At 47.9% G+C, this 16,353-nt stretch overlaps 1 protein-coding gene across 1 annotated transcript in view; it reads left to right on the plus strand.

Moving 5' to 3' along the window:
* Positions 1 to 16,353, plus strand: part of AKAP13 (A-kinase anchoring protein 13) — a 318,409-nt gene that overhangs the window by 123,727 nt on the left and 178,329 nt on the right. Inside the window, exon 4 of the mRNA XM_052660082.1 lies at positions 11,834 to 12,130. Coding sequence (XP_052516042.1) covers positions 11,834 to 12,130 — 297 coding nt within the window. The remainder of the gene's footprint in view (positions 1 to 11,833; positions 12,131 to 16,353) is intronic.

Consider the following 16,353-nt stretch of genomic DNA (forward strand, 5'->3'; position numbering starts at 1 on the left):
TCTTGGTGCAGAGGGCTGTGCCCTGATACTTCAGTGTGAAGTTAGCGTGGGTTGCAAGCAGTTACTGTCTTTGGTTCACAAGTCCATGGTATCGTATGACAGCCAAGAGCTCACGGTTCTTACCAGGTCCTTGTATACTGTCCCCAGCCTACTTTTTTGACTTCAGTTTCCATTTCCCCCCTTGCCTTTGGGCTACCACCTCTGTGATAGGTCTCAGGACCCCTTCTTTCCCAGCCCCACACATCGCTGGCTGTCCTTTTGTACCAGTTGACTCTGGGTGCCCTCATTCTGCTGGCTCCAGCCCGCCAGAATGGATATTGTATTCTGCTCTTTCTCCCTAATTTGATCCGAATCCTCAGTACCTTCCTGACCCCTTTGCTTGGCGCTTGGGATCCCAGTGCCTGGCCTCTCCTAGTTCGCCACTAAGCAGCTCTCCTCCCCTCAAGTCGAGATCTTACCTGGTGCCATCCACGTCCCCTGTGCTCCCAGCTGGCCTGCAGATTCTGCAGCCCGTCTGATTCAGTCAGGCTGCTGCACGAGGCCCTTAATCACAGCAGAGGTGACAGGGGATTCGAGTCCTCGAAAGGCCCCGTTGAACAAGCATGAAGAGCGAGGCGCCTCTGAGCCTTTGATGTGTGTGCAGGGCTCCCAGTGAGCCTCCCTCCTTGGTGAAGGGAGGCTACCGAGGCAGGAAAGACGTCTGAGTGATCTCAGTGCTCTGGCTGTCAGGCGTGTGATTCTTCTCTCGTCTTTCTCAGCTGCTGTTGTCCAGATTGGCCCAGGAACTGTTGTGGAGGAGAGGGGAGAGAGAGGCAGATTTGGGGGTTAGTAAGGTGGTTTTGAATTTCTTGTTTATATTACAGAGTTAATGTTTTCATGTAGAAGTAAATGGCCTTAAATCTGCCTTGGGGCATTTCTTTGACTTGTTTCTTATTTCCCTTGAGGCCTTCACTCAGCTGAGCTTGATGAAAGTCTGGCCTCTCCTTTCTATGTATATAAACCCGCCTTCTGTGCACACTCCCTGGCCCCTTTCCACACTTTACCTTTCTGCCCTGCACTGATCAACTTCCGACTCATTTATACGTTTCATTTATTTTCTGCTTGCCTCCGCTGGAGTGTCAGCTTCACTGGGCGTGGATTCGTGTCTGTCGCCTTCTCTGGTGTGTCTGTGAATTCCGCCCACTTGATGGGACCGGCTTTCTACCATGTTGAAGCTCATCCTGGTTCTCAGAAACTGCCCTGCTAGAAAGGTTGTACATACGTGTGTTCACACACATACACCCCACACACATATTCACACACACACAGACACAACACCTCCCACCCCTTTCTTTGGAAAACTGCCAGAGGACTCTCTGGCTTCTTGAGTTGCTTCTTGTCTGGAGGCAGGAGCCTGGGCTTTCTGTCCAGAGCTGCATCTGATGATTTCTGTGTGTCCTGTTGGTGGGCTCAGACTTTGTGCGGAGCGTGGCGTCAGATTAGTCACGACTCCCTGCGGGGAGTCCGCTCCCGCTTGTGCGTCCCAGGTAGAGGGGGGCACGCCCGGGCTGTCTGTCCGTCCGCAGCAGCTGCTGTCGGGGCGATGCCCCTGCCCCCGCCCCCGTGTGGGGCTCACTCCTCGGGTCCTGGTCGGCCGGCCGACCATGGAAGAAAAAGAGCTTTGTGTCTGCAAATGTCAAGTTGCATCCAGATTGCTGGCTCTGATTTTTCTTGGGGTCCTCCGTGTGCTTCACTGTCACTGTTGTGTAATATTTTAGTTTTCACGAAAACAAGATGATTGATTGACCTTCCTAAGACAGCTACTCCTTGATGTTTATTCATCTGTGACCTTTTATGATTTTGGTGGGTAAAGAAATGAGACATTTCTTGATAGTCCCTGATAAAAAACCTCTCTGACTCCAGATATTGAGGTTACAGTCCATTGCCCCCCCCACCCCGTTTCTTTCATATTTTCTCACTTTTTGGCTTTTCTGATGATAAAATTAACAGTGAATTGTATATGTATGTTTAGTTATAAAGAAATTGTAAAGGCATTTTCTTGCCTTATCACCATAGACAGGCTGTAGACATGATACAGTCTCCCCTTTTAAAAAAAATGAAATTATGTTAAGATTAGTAGCATCTCGGGACAGTTAATTGGAGTCTTTGGAAACTTTATCTGCCTTTAAATTGTTTGGCTGTTTTAAAGTGCATGTGTAATTTTTAACATATATAGTAATTTTTAAGAAAAACATATGAAGACTTTGGAAATACTGTCCTCTATTTTGAAAGTAAAGCTGTCTTTGTGCTAATTAACACTAGACCAAAAAAAGTTTTATAGTATAATACTACATTCAAAATACCTATGAGATTGATTAGTTTAAGAATATAATTTGCTGTGAAACATACGTCTAAAGACAAAAGGTGTTGCCTTTGTAATAAATAAAAATAAAATACCTCGATTCTTTTCTCTTCGTATAAAACAAATCCAACCCCAAATCCCATTTTAACAAAACTAATTCTCCTTGTGGGATGAGGTCAAGATGTTTTCTTTCAAAGGCTGTAGGATGAGTAATATAAAGAAACCTGAGTGCCCGCTGAATTCCGGGCGGTGTGAGGGGCTGTCCTGTGCGCACTTTTATTAATTAAATGTGAAGATAGACCAAGCAGGCAGTCACTGCAGGATGGAAAATGAGGCAGGGCGTTCAGTGGGTGAAGCCTTGTGAAGGGCTTTGGTGCAGAATCTGTCATAACATGAAATCCTAGCATCGCCCCGCATGTCTGTCATTTACTTTCAGAATTCACAGCAAAGGCTCTTGTTTGACAGGAAAATAGCAAACATTGCTTGACACAGAATTTGACTCAGCTCTTTGGTGTCTTTCCTTTCTTTCTCACTTATCAAGGGAAGGTACTATATAAAGCAGATGTGTTATTGAAAGGGAGGAAAAAGTACATCTACCACGATCAGAAGTCCTTGGGGGCGTAATTAGCAATCTTTGCTTACAGCCGAGGTCTCAACAGGTAGCCTGCAGCGAAACCACCGGGTCTCTCAGTTCACGTGAACCGAGGCTCTGTTTCCGGCAGTAGATGTCCAGAGGTCTCCAAGTCAAGTAACGCTTGAGAAGAAGCTCCAGGCTTTTAACTGGCCCAATCAGAGATGCCCTTGCTCACTGCCAAAGTAATCATTTACTTTTTCACTGGACTCTGAGTCTCCCTATCCTAAAATACTCCTACTACAAGGCTATCTCTAGACAGACATGATTTCATATTTTAAAAGACTTAAGTTACTGTCCAGTGCTAATCAGTGTACATGGCTGCTTTCGGGGAGGACCAGGTGAAGGAAGCTGTGTGCTCTCTGGTGTCCAGGAGAAATGCCTGTGTGGACCTGCGTCCTCTTGAGCTGTGGACGCAGCACTGGGATGGAGTTCACGTGTCACAGTGGGGCCAGCATCGTCCCAGAGGGGTGAGAATTGGTTCTTAGGTGGTTTAAAAAAAAATTTTTTTTTAAACTCTTTTTCCCCCCCAAAAAATAAATAAATAACTTTGCTTATTTATTTATTTTTGGCTGTGCTGGGTCTTTGTTGCTACGAAGACTGTCTCTAGCTGCGGTGAGCAGGGCTACTCTTGTTGTGGAGTGCAGACTCGGCAGCTGGGGCACACAGGCTCAGTTGCTCTGCTGTACGTGGGGTCTCCTGGACCAGATGGAACCGACATCTCCTGCCTCAGGCGGATTCTTTACCACTGAGCCACCAGGAGAGCGCCCACTTCCCTGATCTCACTCTTCACATATAAAGCCCAGATATAACATACAAATGTATGGGATGTCTGTAGTATTAAAATTTCATGGGGTGGGGATGTCAAACAGAAATGTTTAGAAAAGCTGCTTGGGAGATGTCAGTGACTGAAAGATGGAGCATAGTGCCTTGGAGTAATAAGCTAGATTATAGTTCATCAGATTTTTAGTGTCAGTTCGGCCCTTTCTCCCCTCAGATGTACGTGATTCCTGTGCCTGCTGTTTCTCCCCCTCTCCTTAAATGCCTCTCTGCACGCATACAGAGATCTTTGGTACCTTTCTGCAAATTTGTACGTCTACCATTAGGCCACTGGAAACTAGCAGTAGGTAAACTTCAGCAAACTTCAGTCCTCTCTCCTGTTAGAGTGTGGGTCTGAAGATCAAAAATTTCCTTTAACTGTGTAGCCACTCTAGAGGCAAGAAAAAGACACCACAATTTCAAATACTTTGCCAGACTGAAGTAGTAAAGTGTATTCTTTTTGTCTTTTCCACCACTGACTGCGAACGCGGTCTTTGTCACAGGAAACAACTGAGGGGATCTGGGCTTGGCTGGCCCAGCAAGCACTTCCAGGGTTCCCTTTTATTGGCGCGCGGGCAAAACAAAGTCCCGATTGTTTCATCCTCAAAAGAGAAGGCCCGGATGGGATGTGTGCCACTTTTAGCCTAATAGGAAATGAAGTAATTGTTGGGTCATGCTTAAGCACTTTTGTTTATCTGTAGCACCATTTCGTTGCCATGGATACAGGTGCTTCATACAGTGATAAGGAGCCTGCGGAAAAGCTCACTGACCTCAGGAGCACACCACCTCCCGACCTCTGAGCTCAAAAAAAGGATTAGATGCTTTTAAGAGGACCATGAGCAATTAAATTTTTGTTTCCCGCCTAGATGCTCCCGGTTGTATGTTGTTTTTTCTTCATTCTTCCCCCTTTATATTTTCAGTTCTCCAGTGTGTCAGGGGCAGCGTTTAGCTCAGAAGCTGTGTTGGGCTTATGTGGAAGCTCTTGGTACAGTAATAGAGATCTGTTTGTCTTGAGTCACCTGAGTAGGAGCATTTTAAGGAGAATGAAAAAGCTGGCTTAAAACTCAACATTGAAAAAATGACGATCATGGCATCTGTTCCCATCACTTCACGGCAAATAGATGGGGAAACAATGGAAACAGTGACAGATTTTATTTTCTCGGGCTCCAAAATCACTACAGCCGGTGACTGCAGCCATGAAATTAAAAGATGCTTGCTCCTTGGTGGAAAAGATACGACCAACCTAGACAGCATATTAAAAAGCAGAGACATTACTTTGCTGACAAAGATCCCTCCAGTCAAAGCTGTAGTTTTTCCAGTAGTCATGTATGGATGTAAGAGTTGGACCTCTTAGAATTCACTCAGTAACGGTCAAGCCTCTCCCAGCCCATGATTTACTCCATACTTCCGATGTGAAACTCATCAGACCTGATTGTGCATTATATTCAGAAGTCACTGTAAAAAAAAGATGGAATTGAGGTCCAGGCCTTGTTTCTCTAACAGTCTGTCTCTCTTCTTCCCCTCTCTCAACTCTCTGGCGGTCTTTCCCTCAGAAGGGTCTCAGTAGAATTTCCAGTACTTCCCACCTCTTTAAAAGGACTTGTGATTTTTCTTTCCTCTCTCAGTTACCAGGAACTTGAGTGGAAGGGAAAACGCCGTGGAACTAGCTGAAAACCCTGTTACTCCCTTTATGCTGCAGCTTCTGTTTTCATATAGAAAGGAGTTAAATTGTGGTCATTATATCAAATTGGGTATGGTTTCCCATCCCATCCCTTCTTTTGCCATGAAGATGTAGACATTGTTAATACCTTGTATTTTGTGTGTACAAAGGCAGTCCTAAGTTAATGGCCCCTGAAAATAGTCGAGTCTTTAGAGCTAATTTGTGGTAGTAAGATATTTTATGTGGGTAGATGCAGTGATTTCAGTTTTATTAATGGGTCCGTATTATCATATAACTTTTGCTTTTGAAAAATGTTTATATATATATATATATATATATATATACACATACACACACTTTATCTGAAAGGTCATAGGGATTAAAAACCAATTCTGTGAACCACTTGAGCCTAATAGAAAACATGATGTGAGAGGGTAGCCTTGTCAGCCTTGCAGGGTGGTTTTCCAGACGTAGGGGAGGCCCTTGGTTCGTGCTCAGTAGTAACACTGCCAACTGACTGAAAGTTTAACAAAGACTGTGCCAGGACCCCTCAGTTCTCCAGTCTTCTTTTAACCCTCGGAGCCTATAATCATACGAAACAGGTTCCATATATACGGCACGTCGTACTTAGCATGATTCAGAGTTTCTCCTTCAGATTGTGAATTCATGTCTGAAGGGAGACTGTCGGGCACACTGTTGGATGACTTCGTCTGAATGTCTGCCTCATGGCTCTTTCTCACATTCCGCCGCCTCTGGGACACGGTTTTGTTTTAGTTCCACATAAACAGAGCAGACCATGGTGTGCCCACGCACCTTCTAACAGCTAAAGCAGCAGAGAGACTTAGGCGTGCTTCTGCTGCTGAGCGCGCGCGCGCACACACACACACACCCTTAAACCATGCACGCGCGCACACACACACCCCCACCCTTAAACCATGCACCCGCACACACACACACGCACCCTTAAACCATGCACGCGCACACACACACACACACCCTTAAACCATGCACGTGCGCGCACACAGACACACACCCTTAAACCATGCACGTGTGCGCGCACACACACACACCCTTAAACCATGCGTGCGCGCACACACACACACCCCCTTAAACCATGCGTGCGGGCACACACCCCCTCCCTCGAACCTTCCATTTCTGCCCCCTTTGTTGTCCCCACCCTATTAGCCAAGTAGACAGTCATTTTAGCAGTTCTAGATTTCTCTGCAGATACATTAGTCCGGCACTTTCCAGGTTTGGGTTACGTGGGTATTGCTTCACCATGGCCTTTGGCTGTGAGAGTGTGTGCGCGTGTGCACGCGCATGCATGTGCCTGTGCAGGGGCGTGTGAGATGAAGAGCTGGACGGTGGCCTGGCCCCTGTATTTATACAGGAGGTGACTTCACAGAGCAGTGCTAATGTTTACCATAGTGACGGTGTGACACCTGGCTCCCAGGTGGCCCAGACACCTCTGCCCAGGCTTGGGGAAGGAGACGGGTAAGAAAGATGGGTGGGGCAGTGGGTATTATTACTGTAGGTTAGGTTAGTGTAAGATCTCTGCTAAGAGTGTGTTTAAGTTTTGAAGGTAGAATTCAATTTGGATCCCACGTTACTCACGTTCTAATCATTGAATTGTGAAGCCTCAAATTTTAGCTTTTATTGACATTCATTCAGTTACCTCGAAGGACTGTCAGGAGTTTTAAAATGAGCTTTGTTGTTCTCTAGTCACCGAGTCTTGTCCAACTCTGTTGTGACCCCCTGCCCTGCCAGGCTCCTCTGTTGATGGGATTTCCAGGTGAGAATACTGCAGTGGGCTGCCATTCCCTTCTCCAGGGGATCTTCCCGACTCAGGGATCAAACCCACATCTCCTGCACTGGCGGGTGGATCCTTTTACCGCTGAGCCCCCAGGGAAGCATATGTATGTACACACAGCCTATGTGTATATATGTAGCCTATGTGTGTGTGTATTATATGTATGTATACATATATGTGTGTGCACACACACACACAAACACACACACACAATAGTTCCCTTTTAAAAAGAAAAATAACCCTGAAGGGCTAAGCATGAGTCCCCTGGGAAGCCCTGCATAAATGGGAAATGCTCTCATTACTGGTGAGATTCGTGAGGGAGAACCATCACATTGTTCAGGTCCAGTCGCCTCTCAGTATCTGCGGGGCACTGGGTTCCAGGAACCCCACAGACCCCAGGATCCGCAGATGCTCTGGTCCCTTCGTCCACCCTCTGTGTCTGTGGTTCCATCAGCCAACCGTGGATCGTAAATATAGTAGCGCATATAGTGGGGAAAAAATCCACATTATCAGTGTACCCATGCAGTTCAAACCTGTCTGGTTAAAGGGTCAGCTATAGTCATTCTGACTGAAATAGGTATTGTCCATCTAATTTGGAAATGAAATGAGGCTGTGTGTATGTTGTTTGGGGTGATAAGTATTAAAGAATTTGAGAGGAGTCTTCTAAATTTTAGGTCTTCACTTTGAAGATGAGGGTACTCAGTCTCTAGATTTAAAAGTGTTAGCGAGCTTGTCACTTACCTCAGGTCACACAGTCTAGGAAGTAAGAAACTAGGTTTGAACCTGGGTCTGTCCTCACACGAAGCCTCTAGAAGTAGCCTGATTAGTCATCTTACTGACACTGTCTCTTATAGTAATTATTGCCTCCTTTTGACTCTGCTTCCATTTTTATGTTTTTGAAACTGTTTCCTACTCCTGGAACCTGAGTTTCTCTCTCCCCGCCTTCTGCCTGGTGAAACCCACAGACTTGTACAGCTGGAGGCACCTAGCGCCTGCAGAGGCTGCCCCCTCACGCTATACGTGAGGCCTGGAGAAGCAGAGATGGTCCGAGGTCAGGCAGCTTAGGAGTCTCATAGCCAGGATTTGAACGTGGAGTTTTCCGTACTTTCCCATTGGTTCTTCCATGGTCGCACCGTTTCCTCTTTAAGCCTTCTTGTCTCCGTGTAGGTGTAGGGGCAGACGTGAGAGCAAGGAAACTTGGGTTCAGATCATGATTCTGCCACTGGTAGGAGCTTTAGAACTCTGGAGCAGATATTTAACCTTTTTGTGCCTTGATTTCCTCATCTGACAAATGGGAATTGTAGTGGTACCACCGCTTAGGGTTGTGATGAGGGTTAGACCGGCTATTATTTGGAAAGCACTGGGAATGGTGCCTGGAACAGAGATTATTAGTGATAGAGATAATTACTATCAGTATTATTAGTGATAGATGTAGGAAGGAAGGATGCTGCCCGACCGAGCATCTTGAGTGCTGAGGGTTGCAGTGAAGAACCTCTGGGGTTGGAGAGTTGGGAACAGGACCCCTATCAGAAAAGTCCAGTGATTTCACCTTCCAATACAGGGGGATCCCTAGTCAGTGAGTTTAGATCCCACATGCCCCACAGCCAAAAAACCCAAAACGTAAACAGCAGAAGTAACAGTGTATCAGGTTCACTAAAGACTTTACAAATGGGAGGCGGGGAGGAGGAGGTCCTTAGCTGCAGAAGTAACAGTATAACAAATTCAGTAAAGATGCATGCAGGCGTGGGGTGGTGGGGGAGGTCCTTAGCTGGTGCCTCTACCCCCGGGGGGCCTTGTGAAATGCCCTGGCCCGCTCCCTTGAGTGGCATGGTTTGTGTTTTCTTTAAACCTGGAGGGCGTAGATCCCTGTGATTAGCTGCCGCTGCTGAGGGCAGGGGGTGGCGTTGGGTTTGTGTGTGGATGTGGATGTGTTTAGCTTTCTACTCAGTGTCCTGAGCTTGGTAGACATCCAGATAGATATTAGTAATTTTTTCCCCTCTGACTAGGGATTGAGCCTGGGCCTGAGCAGTGAAAGCACCGCGTTCTAACCGCTGGCCCACCAGGGAACCCCCCAGATGTTAGTTGTTAAATGTGACAGAACAGTTTCAAAGAAGTATTTTCTGCCAGGAAAACCAACCGAACCTTAACTACCTGAACCGGCTGATTTGTTCCTGCTGAAGTTGTCTTATATAATTGGCTGGCTGCCCTTCAAAGAAAGATGACTATTTTTCCCCCTAATATTCCATTTTGTGTAATAGATGTATACATTCAGGATATTTGAATTGAAATGCATACCTGAGTATACCTATGCAGCCACGCCCATGTGGGCAGAGGATGCTTGATTCCCACGGCCTTTCTAGAAGGAATTCAGCTGGGAAGGCAGTGGAAGCAGCTGGTGGAGTTAGGCGTTTGTATGGAGACTGATTTCCGGGGGTTCGTGAGCCTCTGGCTTTAATAGCCATACTGTCCTGTCATACCAAGTATAGGGTGGGCTCCTGGCAGACAGGGACGAAACTGTCACTGTTACTTCTTTATTTAAAAGCGATGCTTTACAGAGCTCTCACACCATGATGTTTAGCATCAGACCTGATAGATTCTGCTTCATGGTTGTGTGAATCTGGGCAGTTTATCTCTTGAAGTCTCAGTTTTCTTATCTGTAACATGAAGACAGTACACACCATATAAATTTGTTGTGTTGAGAAAATGACACAGCAGATGCCTGGTGTGTCATAGGCACTTGTTCCCATCCTTAGGTTACACACCAGTGAGAGACTTTTCGTCACAAAGGAGAGCCTTTAAAGAGGCTCCTGGGGGGAAAGGGACTTCCCTGGGGGCTCAGATGGTGAAGAATCTGCCTGCAATGCCAGGAGACCCAGCTTCCATCCCTGGGTTGGGACGATCCCCTGGAGAAGGGAATGGCAACCCTCTCCAGTGTTCTTGCTTGGAGAATCCCACGGACAGAGGGGCCTGATGCGCTATGGGGTCACAAAGAGTCGAACAGGACTAAGCGACTAACACACACACCGTGGGGGTCGGGGGAAGTCTGCAGAATATTAATTTACTTCTCTTGTTGGTCACATGGGGGGAGAAAATGGTTGTTTTCTCTTTCAAAGACAGCAGAAAGCTTCATTTGCTCTGCTGGGTGGGAAGCCTCTGTTGGCTGCGCCTGTGGTCTGGGGGGTGGCACTCAGGGACCCTCCAGCTCATCCAGAAGCCAGGATGGGCTCTGCATGTGGGTGGTTTCCGGGAGCCTGGCCCTCAGGTGCCTGCAGTTACTCAGGCACCACACCAGGGGGTGCAGCTCACTCAGAAACACCAACGTTTCTTTTCTCATCAGAAAGATATTTATGGAAGAAATGATGATGTTAGCATAGTTCCAGTGAGCTGAGATCAGTGCCTAAAGGTGGAGGAAAAGTGTGTTTTGATGAATACATTCCGCATCTTGGAAATGAATAACATTGCTGAAAACCCCAGGGAGATCTGATTTTCTAGGAATGCCTCCCTGCGGGAACAGGGCTCACACCTTCCTGGTCTAGGCACCAGCGGAGCTCCGTAGGGTGGCAGGTGGCTTGCTGCCTGAGGTCAGAGCTTATGCATTCTCTGCCCCTCTGGGCAGTGGGCACCATGGTCCCTGGCCCCGGCATTGCATCATCCCTGTGCAAACCGGGCAATTTCTTTGAAGTTCTCTTTGCATTACAGGAAAGAATAGGCATTTCAGAGCAAAAGTCATTTTCTCCGCCTTGAATCGGTTCATAACAGTGAGGTGAAATCAGGTCGTGTGCTTGGTGCTTGTTCAGTCGCTTCAGTCGTGTCTGACTCTTTGCCATCTTATGGACCGTGCCCTGCCAGGCTTTGTCTGTGGGGTGCTGGGGCCTCAGTCCAGTTCCTGCTGGGTAACCCATGGAAGTGACTTTTTCCCTGCTGGGTTTCCAGATCCAGGGTGGCTCAGGAGCCTTCCCACTGGACACTAAGCCTCATCGCAAGGTCCTTGAGCTTTCATTCTTTAATTTGTTCAAGTTGAACAGATTAGTGTATATTGAGATTTTCCGAGACTGTTAATGCCAAACATTATGCTGCCAGCATGGTGGCAACTGGAATACAAAATTAATCTGTTATTTGGCAGGCAAACTGGGGCTTCCCAGGTGGCTCAGTGGTAAAGCACCTGCCTGCCAATGCAGGAGACAAGGAGATGCGGATTCAGTCTCTGGGTCGGGAAGGTCCCCTGGAGAAGGTAATGGCCACTCACTCTAGTATTCTTGCCTGGGGAAATCTCACGGATAGAGAAGCCTGGTGAGCTACAGTCCATGGGGTCTCAGACAATCAGACATGACTGATTGACTGAACAACAACAGGGGAACCAATTGATCTTCGCAAATAGCACTTGTGAAAAATGAATTAGAGATGGAGTTTTGTGAAGTGTGGAAGATTGCCGTCCGAGCTTGGGGGAAGGAGGGGGTTCCTTTCAGGAGCGGGAGTGTGCATGTCGCGCAGGAAGAGCTGAGGTTCCCGCCGCCGCCCCGTCTCTCAGGAGGAGGGCTCTGATCTGCCTCCCTGCTGCCTGTGTCTCCTTAGGTCATGACTGCTGCGAGACAGTGAAGGTGCTGCTCTGCGCTTCCAAAGAGGGCCTGCCCGTGCTCGTGGTGGCGGAAGAGGACTTCCGGTTCATCCAGGACGAGGCCTACGACGCAGCCCAGTTCCTGGCCACCAGCGCAGGCAACCAGCAGGCCCTGAACTTCACCCGCTTCCTGGATCGCTCAGGACCCCCGTCCACGGACGTGAACTCCCTCGATGAGAAAGTCGCCCTGGCCTTCAGGCACCTGAAGCTGCCAGCGGAGTGGAATGTGTTGGGGACAGACACAGCCTCACACGGTAAGAAGCTCGGATGACCCGCAGCCTTTGAGCTTAGGATTCTTTGTATTTGGATGGGGCTGCTTTCCTGGGGGGATGATCCTCCCGTCTCCCATGGTGGCTGCGTGGGAGCAGAGTGGCCTCAGTGGCGCCTCTCCTGGGTCCTCCTGTCGAGCTGTCGGGCCTGTTCTTGTCGGGAAACGACCCCACGGAGGGCTCACTCACAGTGGCAGCTCTCGAGTAGCCGGTGGCTCGAGGCCCTTCCGTGGCCTGGACTTCACGCTTGGTCTCCCGTGTGTGGAGAGAGGCCCGTTCTTCATGAGGAGGGCAGCAGAGGAGTGTTTGACACTTCTTTCTAAAGATCAAAGACAGGATTTTCATTATTGTATTCTCAAGGTGTCTAGGGATTCCATGAGATTGGAAGAAGGAAAAGACAGGGGAGAAATCAGGAGGAGCGCACAGGGGAGCAAGCTGAGGCCTGGAGCGCCCACCCCGCGCGTTTGTAACCAGAGTGCCCTCACTCTGGTCTATTTCATCTGCTCGGGGCTCCACTTTTTAAAAAGCAGTGATGTAGTAGGTATCTATAAATGTTCCTCTTTTTGTGACAAGGGATTTCCTATGTCATTACTGTGGTAAATGACACCTGTTGGATGTTGTAAATGTCTGTGTGCATACACACATACACACCCATCTGATGAAGCAGCATATACCTGGAACAATGAACAGCATCATCTTTCCCTGCTGAGTGCAGATCTAATGGAAAGATTTAGAAGTTACGCAGAGATCAGAGTGTTTGCTTTGTCCCTGACAGAACCTGAATGGAAAAGCTGATCTCAGTCCGCTTGTCAGAAGGGGTTGCTTATCCTCTCGACTCTTATCTGGAAGAACAGGACAGTCACAGGACCGCCCTGCAGTGTTCCTGACTTTGGTTATTGTGTTATGAAGGGGTCGCCCAGAAGGCCCCGGCCCCTGCAGGCAGGCAGTCTCTGACTGAGCAGGAGTGCCTAGCAGGGCTGACCGGGAGGGTGCTCGGTTCCCCGCTCTCTAGGCCGACCGGGTAGCTGTGTTCCTCTCGTGGAAGAAGGACAGCGAGGTTTTGCTAGTTTTGGTTCTCTTAGACCCACTGACTTTAACCCCTGGGGCGGTGACCAGCTGCAGGAAGGGCCCCCACCGTCAGGGGCTTCCTGTCAAGATAAAACCGGGCACTCCTGCCAGGTGAAATACAAAAGGAACCTTGGATGCTCAAATGAAGGGAAAAGCATTTATCGTTTTTCTTTTTAACATAGCGCCTAAGAAACCTCTGCATCACTGAGATCTAGAGATCAGAAGATTTGCCATTATACAGGACAGTGGGCACTTTTCCAAAAACCTAGTGTTCAGACATTTCTAGCTCCTCCTGTTCTCCCCCCCCCCCCCCATATTGAGTGTTTGTTGATTGATTGATTGCCCTGGGTCTTCATCGTTGTGTGTGGGCCCCCCCCCCCCCCCCCCCATATTGATTGTTTGTTGGTTGGTTGATTGCCCTGGGTCTTCATCGTTTTGCATGGGCTTCCTCCCCACCCCACCCCCGCCATATTGATTGTTTGGTGATTGATTGATTGCCCTGGGTCTTCATCGTTTTGCGTGGGCTTCCCCCTGCCGCATATTGATCGTTTGTTGGTTGGTTGATTGCCCTGGGTCTTCATCATTTTGTGTGGGCTTCCTCCCCACCCCACCCCCACCCCCCGCCATATTGATTGTTTGGTGATTGATTGATTGCCCTGGGTCTTCATCGTTTTGCGTGGGCTTTCCCTGCTTACAATGGGGGGGGCCACTCTTCGTTGTGGTGTGTGGGCTTCTCTGCGGTGGCTCCTCTCATTGCAGTGGCGTCTCTTACTGCAGACCATGGGCTCTAGGTAAGCTTCAGTCTTTGCAGCCTGCGAGCTCGGTGGTTGTGGCCCACGGGCTTAGTTGCTGCGGCATGTGGAATTGTCACAGATCAGGGATCGACCCCTGACCCCTGCATTGGCAGGAGGGTTTTCCACAGTGCCCCACCGGGGAAGTCCACTCCCTCGGTTTCTGTCTTGTGATCGGAATGGCTGTTCTGGTTGCCATTCATAGATCAGTGTCAAGAAGGGTCGCATTAGTTATTCATGGGGTATAAAGTTGTTCTGTGTGGTTTTGCTTTGTCTTGTTTAAAGGAGGCGCAGGAATTGGATACTTTGTTCATGTCACCTGGTTAGAAAGAACTGTAGGAAGAGCACAGGTCTAAGATGTTAGACATATATCCTTCTCTTCTCTGGGTCTTAGCATCTTTGTCTTTAATAGGAAGCTTGCCAGATTGAATATTTTTATGGTCTTTCCGTGTACTTCTTAAGTTTCTGTTGTATAGGAAGGCTAACTCAAATTTGGGCACTTAAGGAAATGCCTAAAAACCGCGGCAAGGCAGTGTTGCACATTCTCAGGACAGCCAGGCGCTCACGAGGATGCATGACCGACCACATTGCAGACCTCGCTGGAAGAGAGCCAGCTGCCCCAGGAACCAGTGTGCAGTCTCCTATAAAGTTAGATTTATTACGTGACCCAGCATTCCCACTTTTCGCTCTCTGTCCTAGAAAAATGAAAAGTTACATTTACTTAAAGAAATCTTTGCCCTAATGTACCTGTAGCAGCATTATTTATAATCACCCCAAGCTAGAAACAACCCAGATCTCCCTCACTGGGTGACTGTACACACAGACTGTGGTACATCCATGCAGTGGAATACTACTCAGCAATAAAAAGGAGTAATCTGTTGACGTGCGCATGAACCTGAATGCATCTTAAATGTATTGCACTAAGAAGTCAGATTCCAAAGTTACTCTGTGACTCAATTTATATGATTCTCTAGAAAGGGCCCTGGAGAAGGGAATGGCAATCCACTCCAGTATTCTTGCCTGGAGAATCCCATGGAGAGAGGAGAGCCTGGTGGGCCACAGTGCAAGGGGTTGCAAGGAGGCAGACACAACTGAGCAGCTTTCACTCACTCACTCACTAGAAAGGGCAAAATTGTAGGGACAGAAAATAGATAAGTAGTTTCCAGGGGCTTGAAGTAGGGGAAAGGTCTGACCACAGAGGGGGTCCTGGGGAAATTCTTTGGGTGTTGGATGGTTGTGTGTCTTGGTGGTGATCCTGGAAATCCTGGAGATTTCCACGGACAGAGGAGCCTGGCAGGTGATGGTCCATGGGGGTTGCAGAAGAGTCAAGTAAACAACAAGCAAAGCATCAATAATAGGTCCTCGTTTATTGTTGGGTAGTGGTGGGTTTAGCCGCTCAGTGGTGTCCAACTCTTTCTGATCTTGTGGACTGTAGCCCACCAGGCTCCTCTGTCCTTGAGATTTCCCAGGCAAGAATACTGGAGCCATTCACTTCTCCAGGGGATCTTCCTGACCCAGGGATTGCACCTGGGTCTCCTGCACATCTCCTGCATGCAGGTGGATTCTGTACTGCTTGAGCCACCAGGGAAGGGGGACAAATGCAAAGAAACAGTTTGCCTAGAGCAGAGAGCTGCACATCAGATGCTTTTAGAAAGATGTTTAAAGGAAGAAGGTAAGTCAGCTTGGTGCCTGGGGTAAGCACGCAGCTAAATAGAGCACTTGTTACATAACAGGACTGCTTCCTGTTGAAAGCTGGGTGTTTACAGGTGTTTCAGCCTGACACTTATACAAAGAAGTGGGGAAAGATTTATGGTTGATCCTCCCACTCTAATCGTTTAGATGCAGTGCTTTTAACTTTTAAAGCTCAGGTCACTAACTCCTTTGGAAATTGCTCTGATTTCTCTGGAGGGAAAAATACACATTGGAACCTACCTGCAAAATTTTACATATTGTTTCAGGAGTCAATCTCCCTGAACCACAGGTGTGAACGTGACATTAAGAACTCTTGGCTTTAGCAGGGAACTCAAACCTGGGGCTCTGTAACAACCTAGAGGGGTGGGATGGGGAGGGAGGTTCTAGAGGGAGGGGACATATGTATACCTGTGGCTGATTCCTGTTGATGTTTGGCAGAAACCAACACAATACTGTAAAGCAATTATCCTTCAATTAAAAATAAATTAAAAAACAATAAAAGAACTCTTGGCTTAGGCTTGATATTATGAAGTGGAGAAAGCATAGGCTGCAGGGTCAATTTGTTAATATCCTGGCTTCATTGCAAGAGTGTGTGCAGAATATTTAATCTCTCTGTTTCTCAATTTGTTCATCTGTAAAATGGAGGAAAATATATCC

The sequence above is a fragment of the Budorcas taxicolor genome, chromosome 21, assembly GCF_023091745.1.
Source record: "Budorcas taxicolor isolate Tak-1 chromosome 21, Takin1.1, whole genome shotgun sequence".
In the NCBI taxonomy this organism is placed as follows: Eukaryota; Metazoa; Chordata; class Mammalia; order Artiodactyla; family Bovidae; genus Budorcas; species Budorcas taxicolor.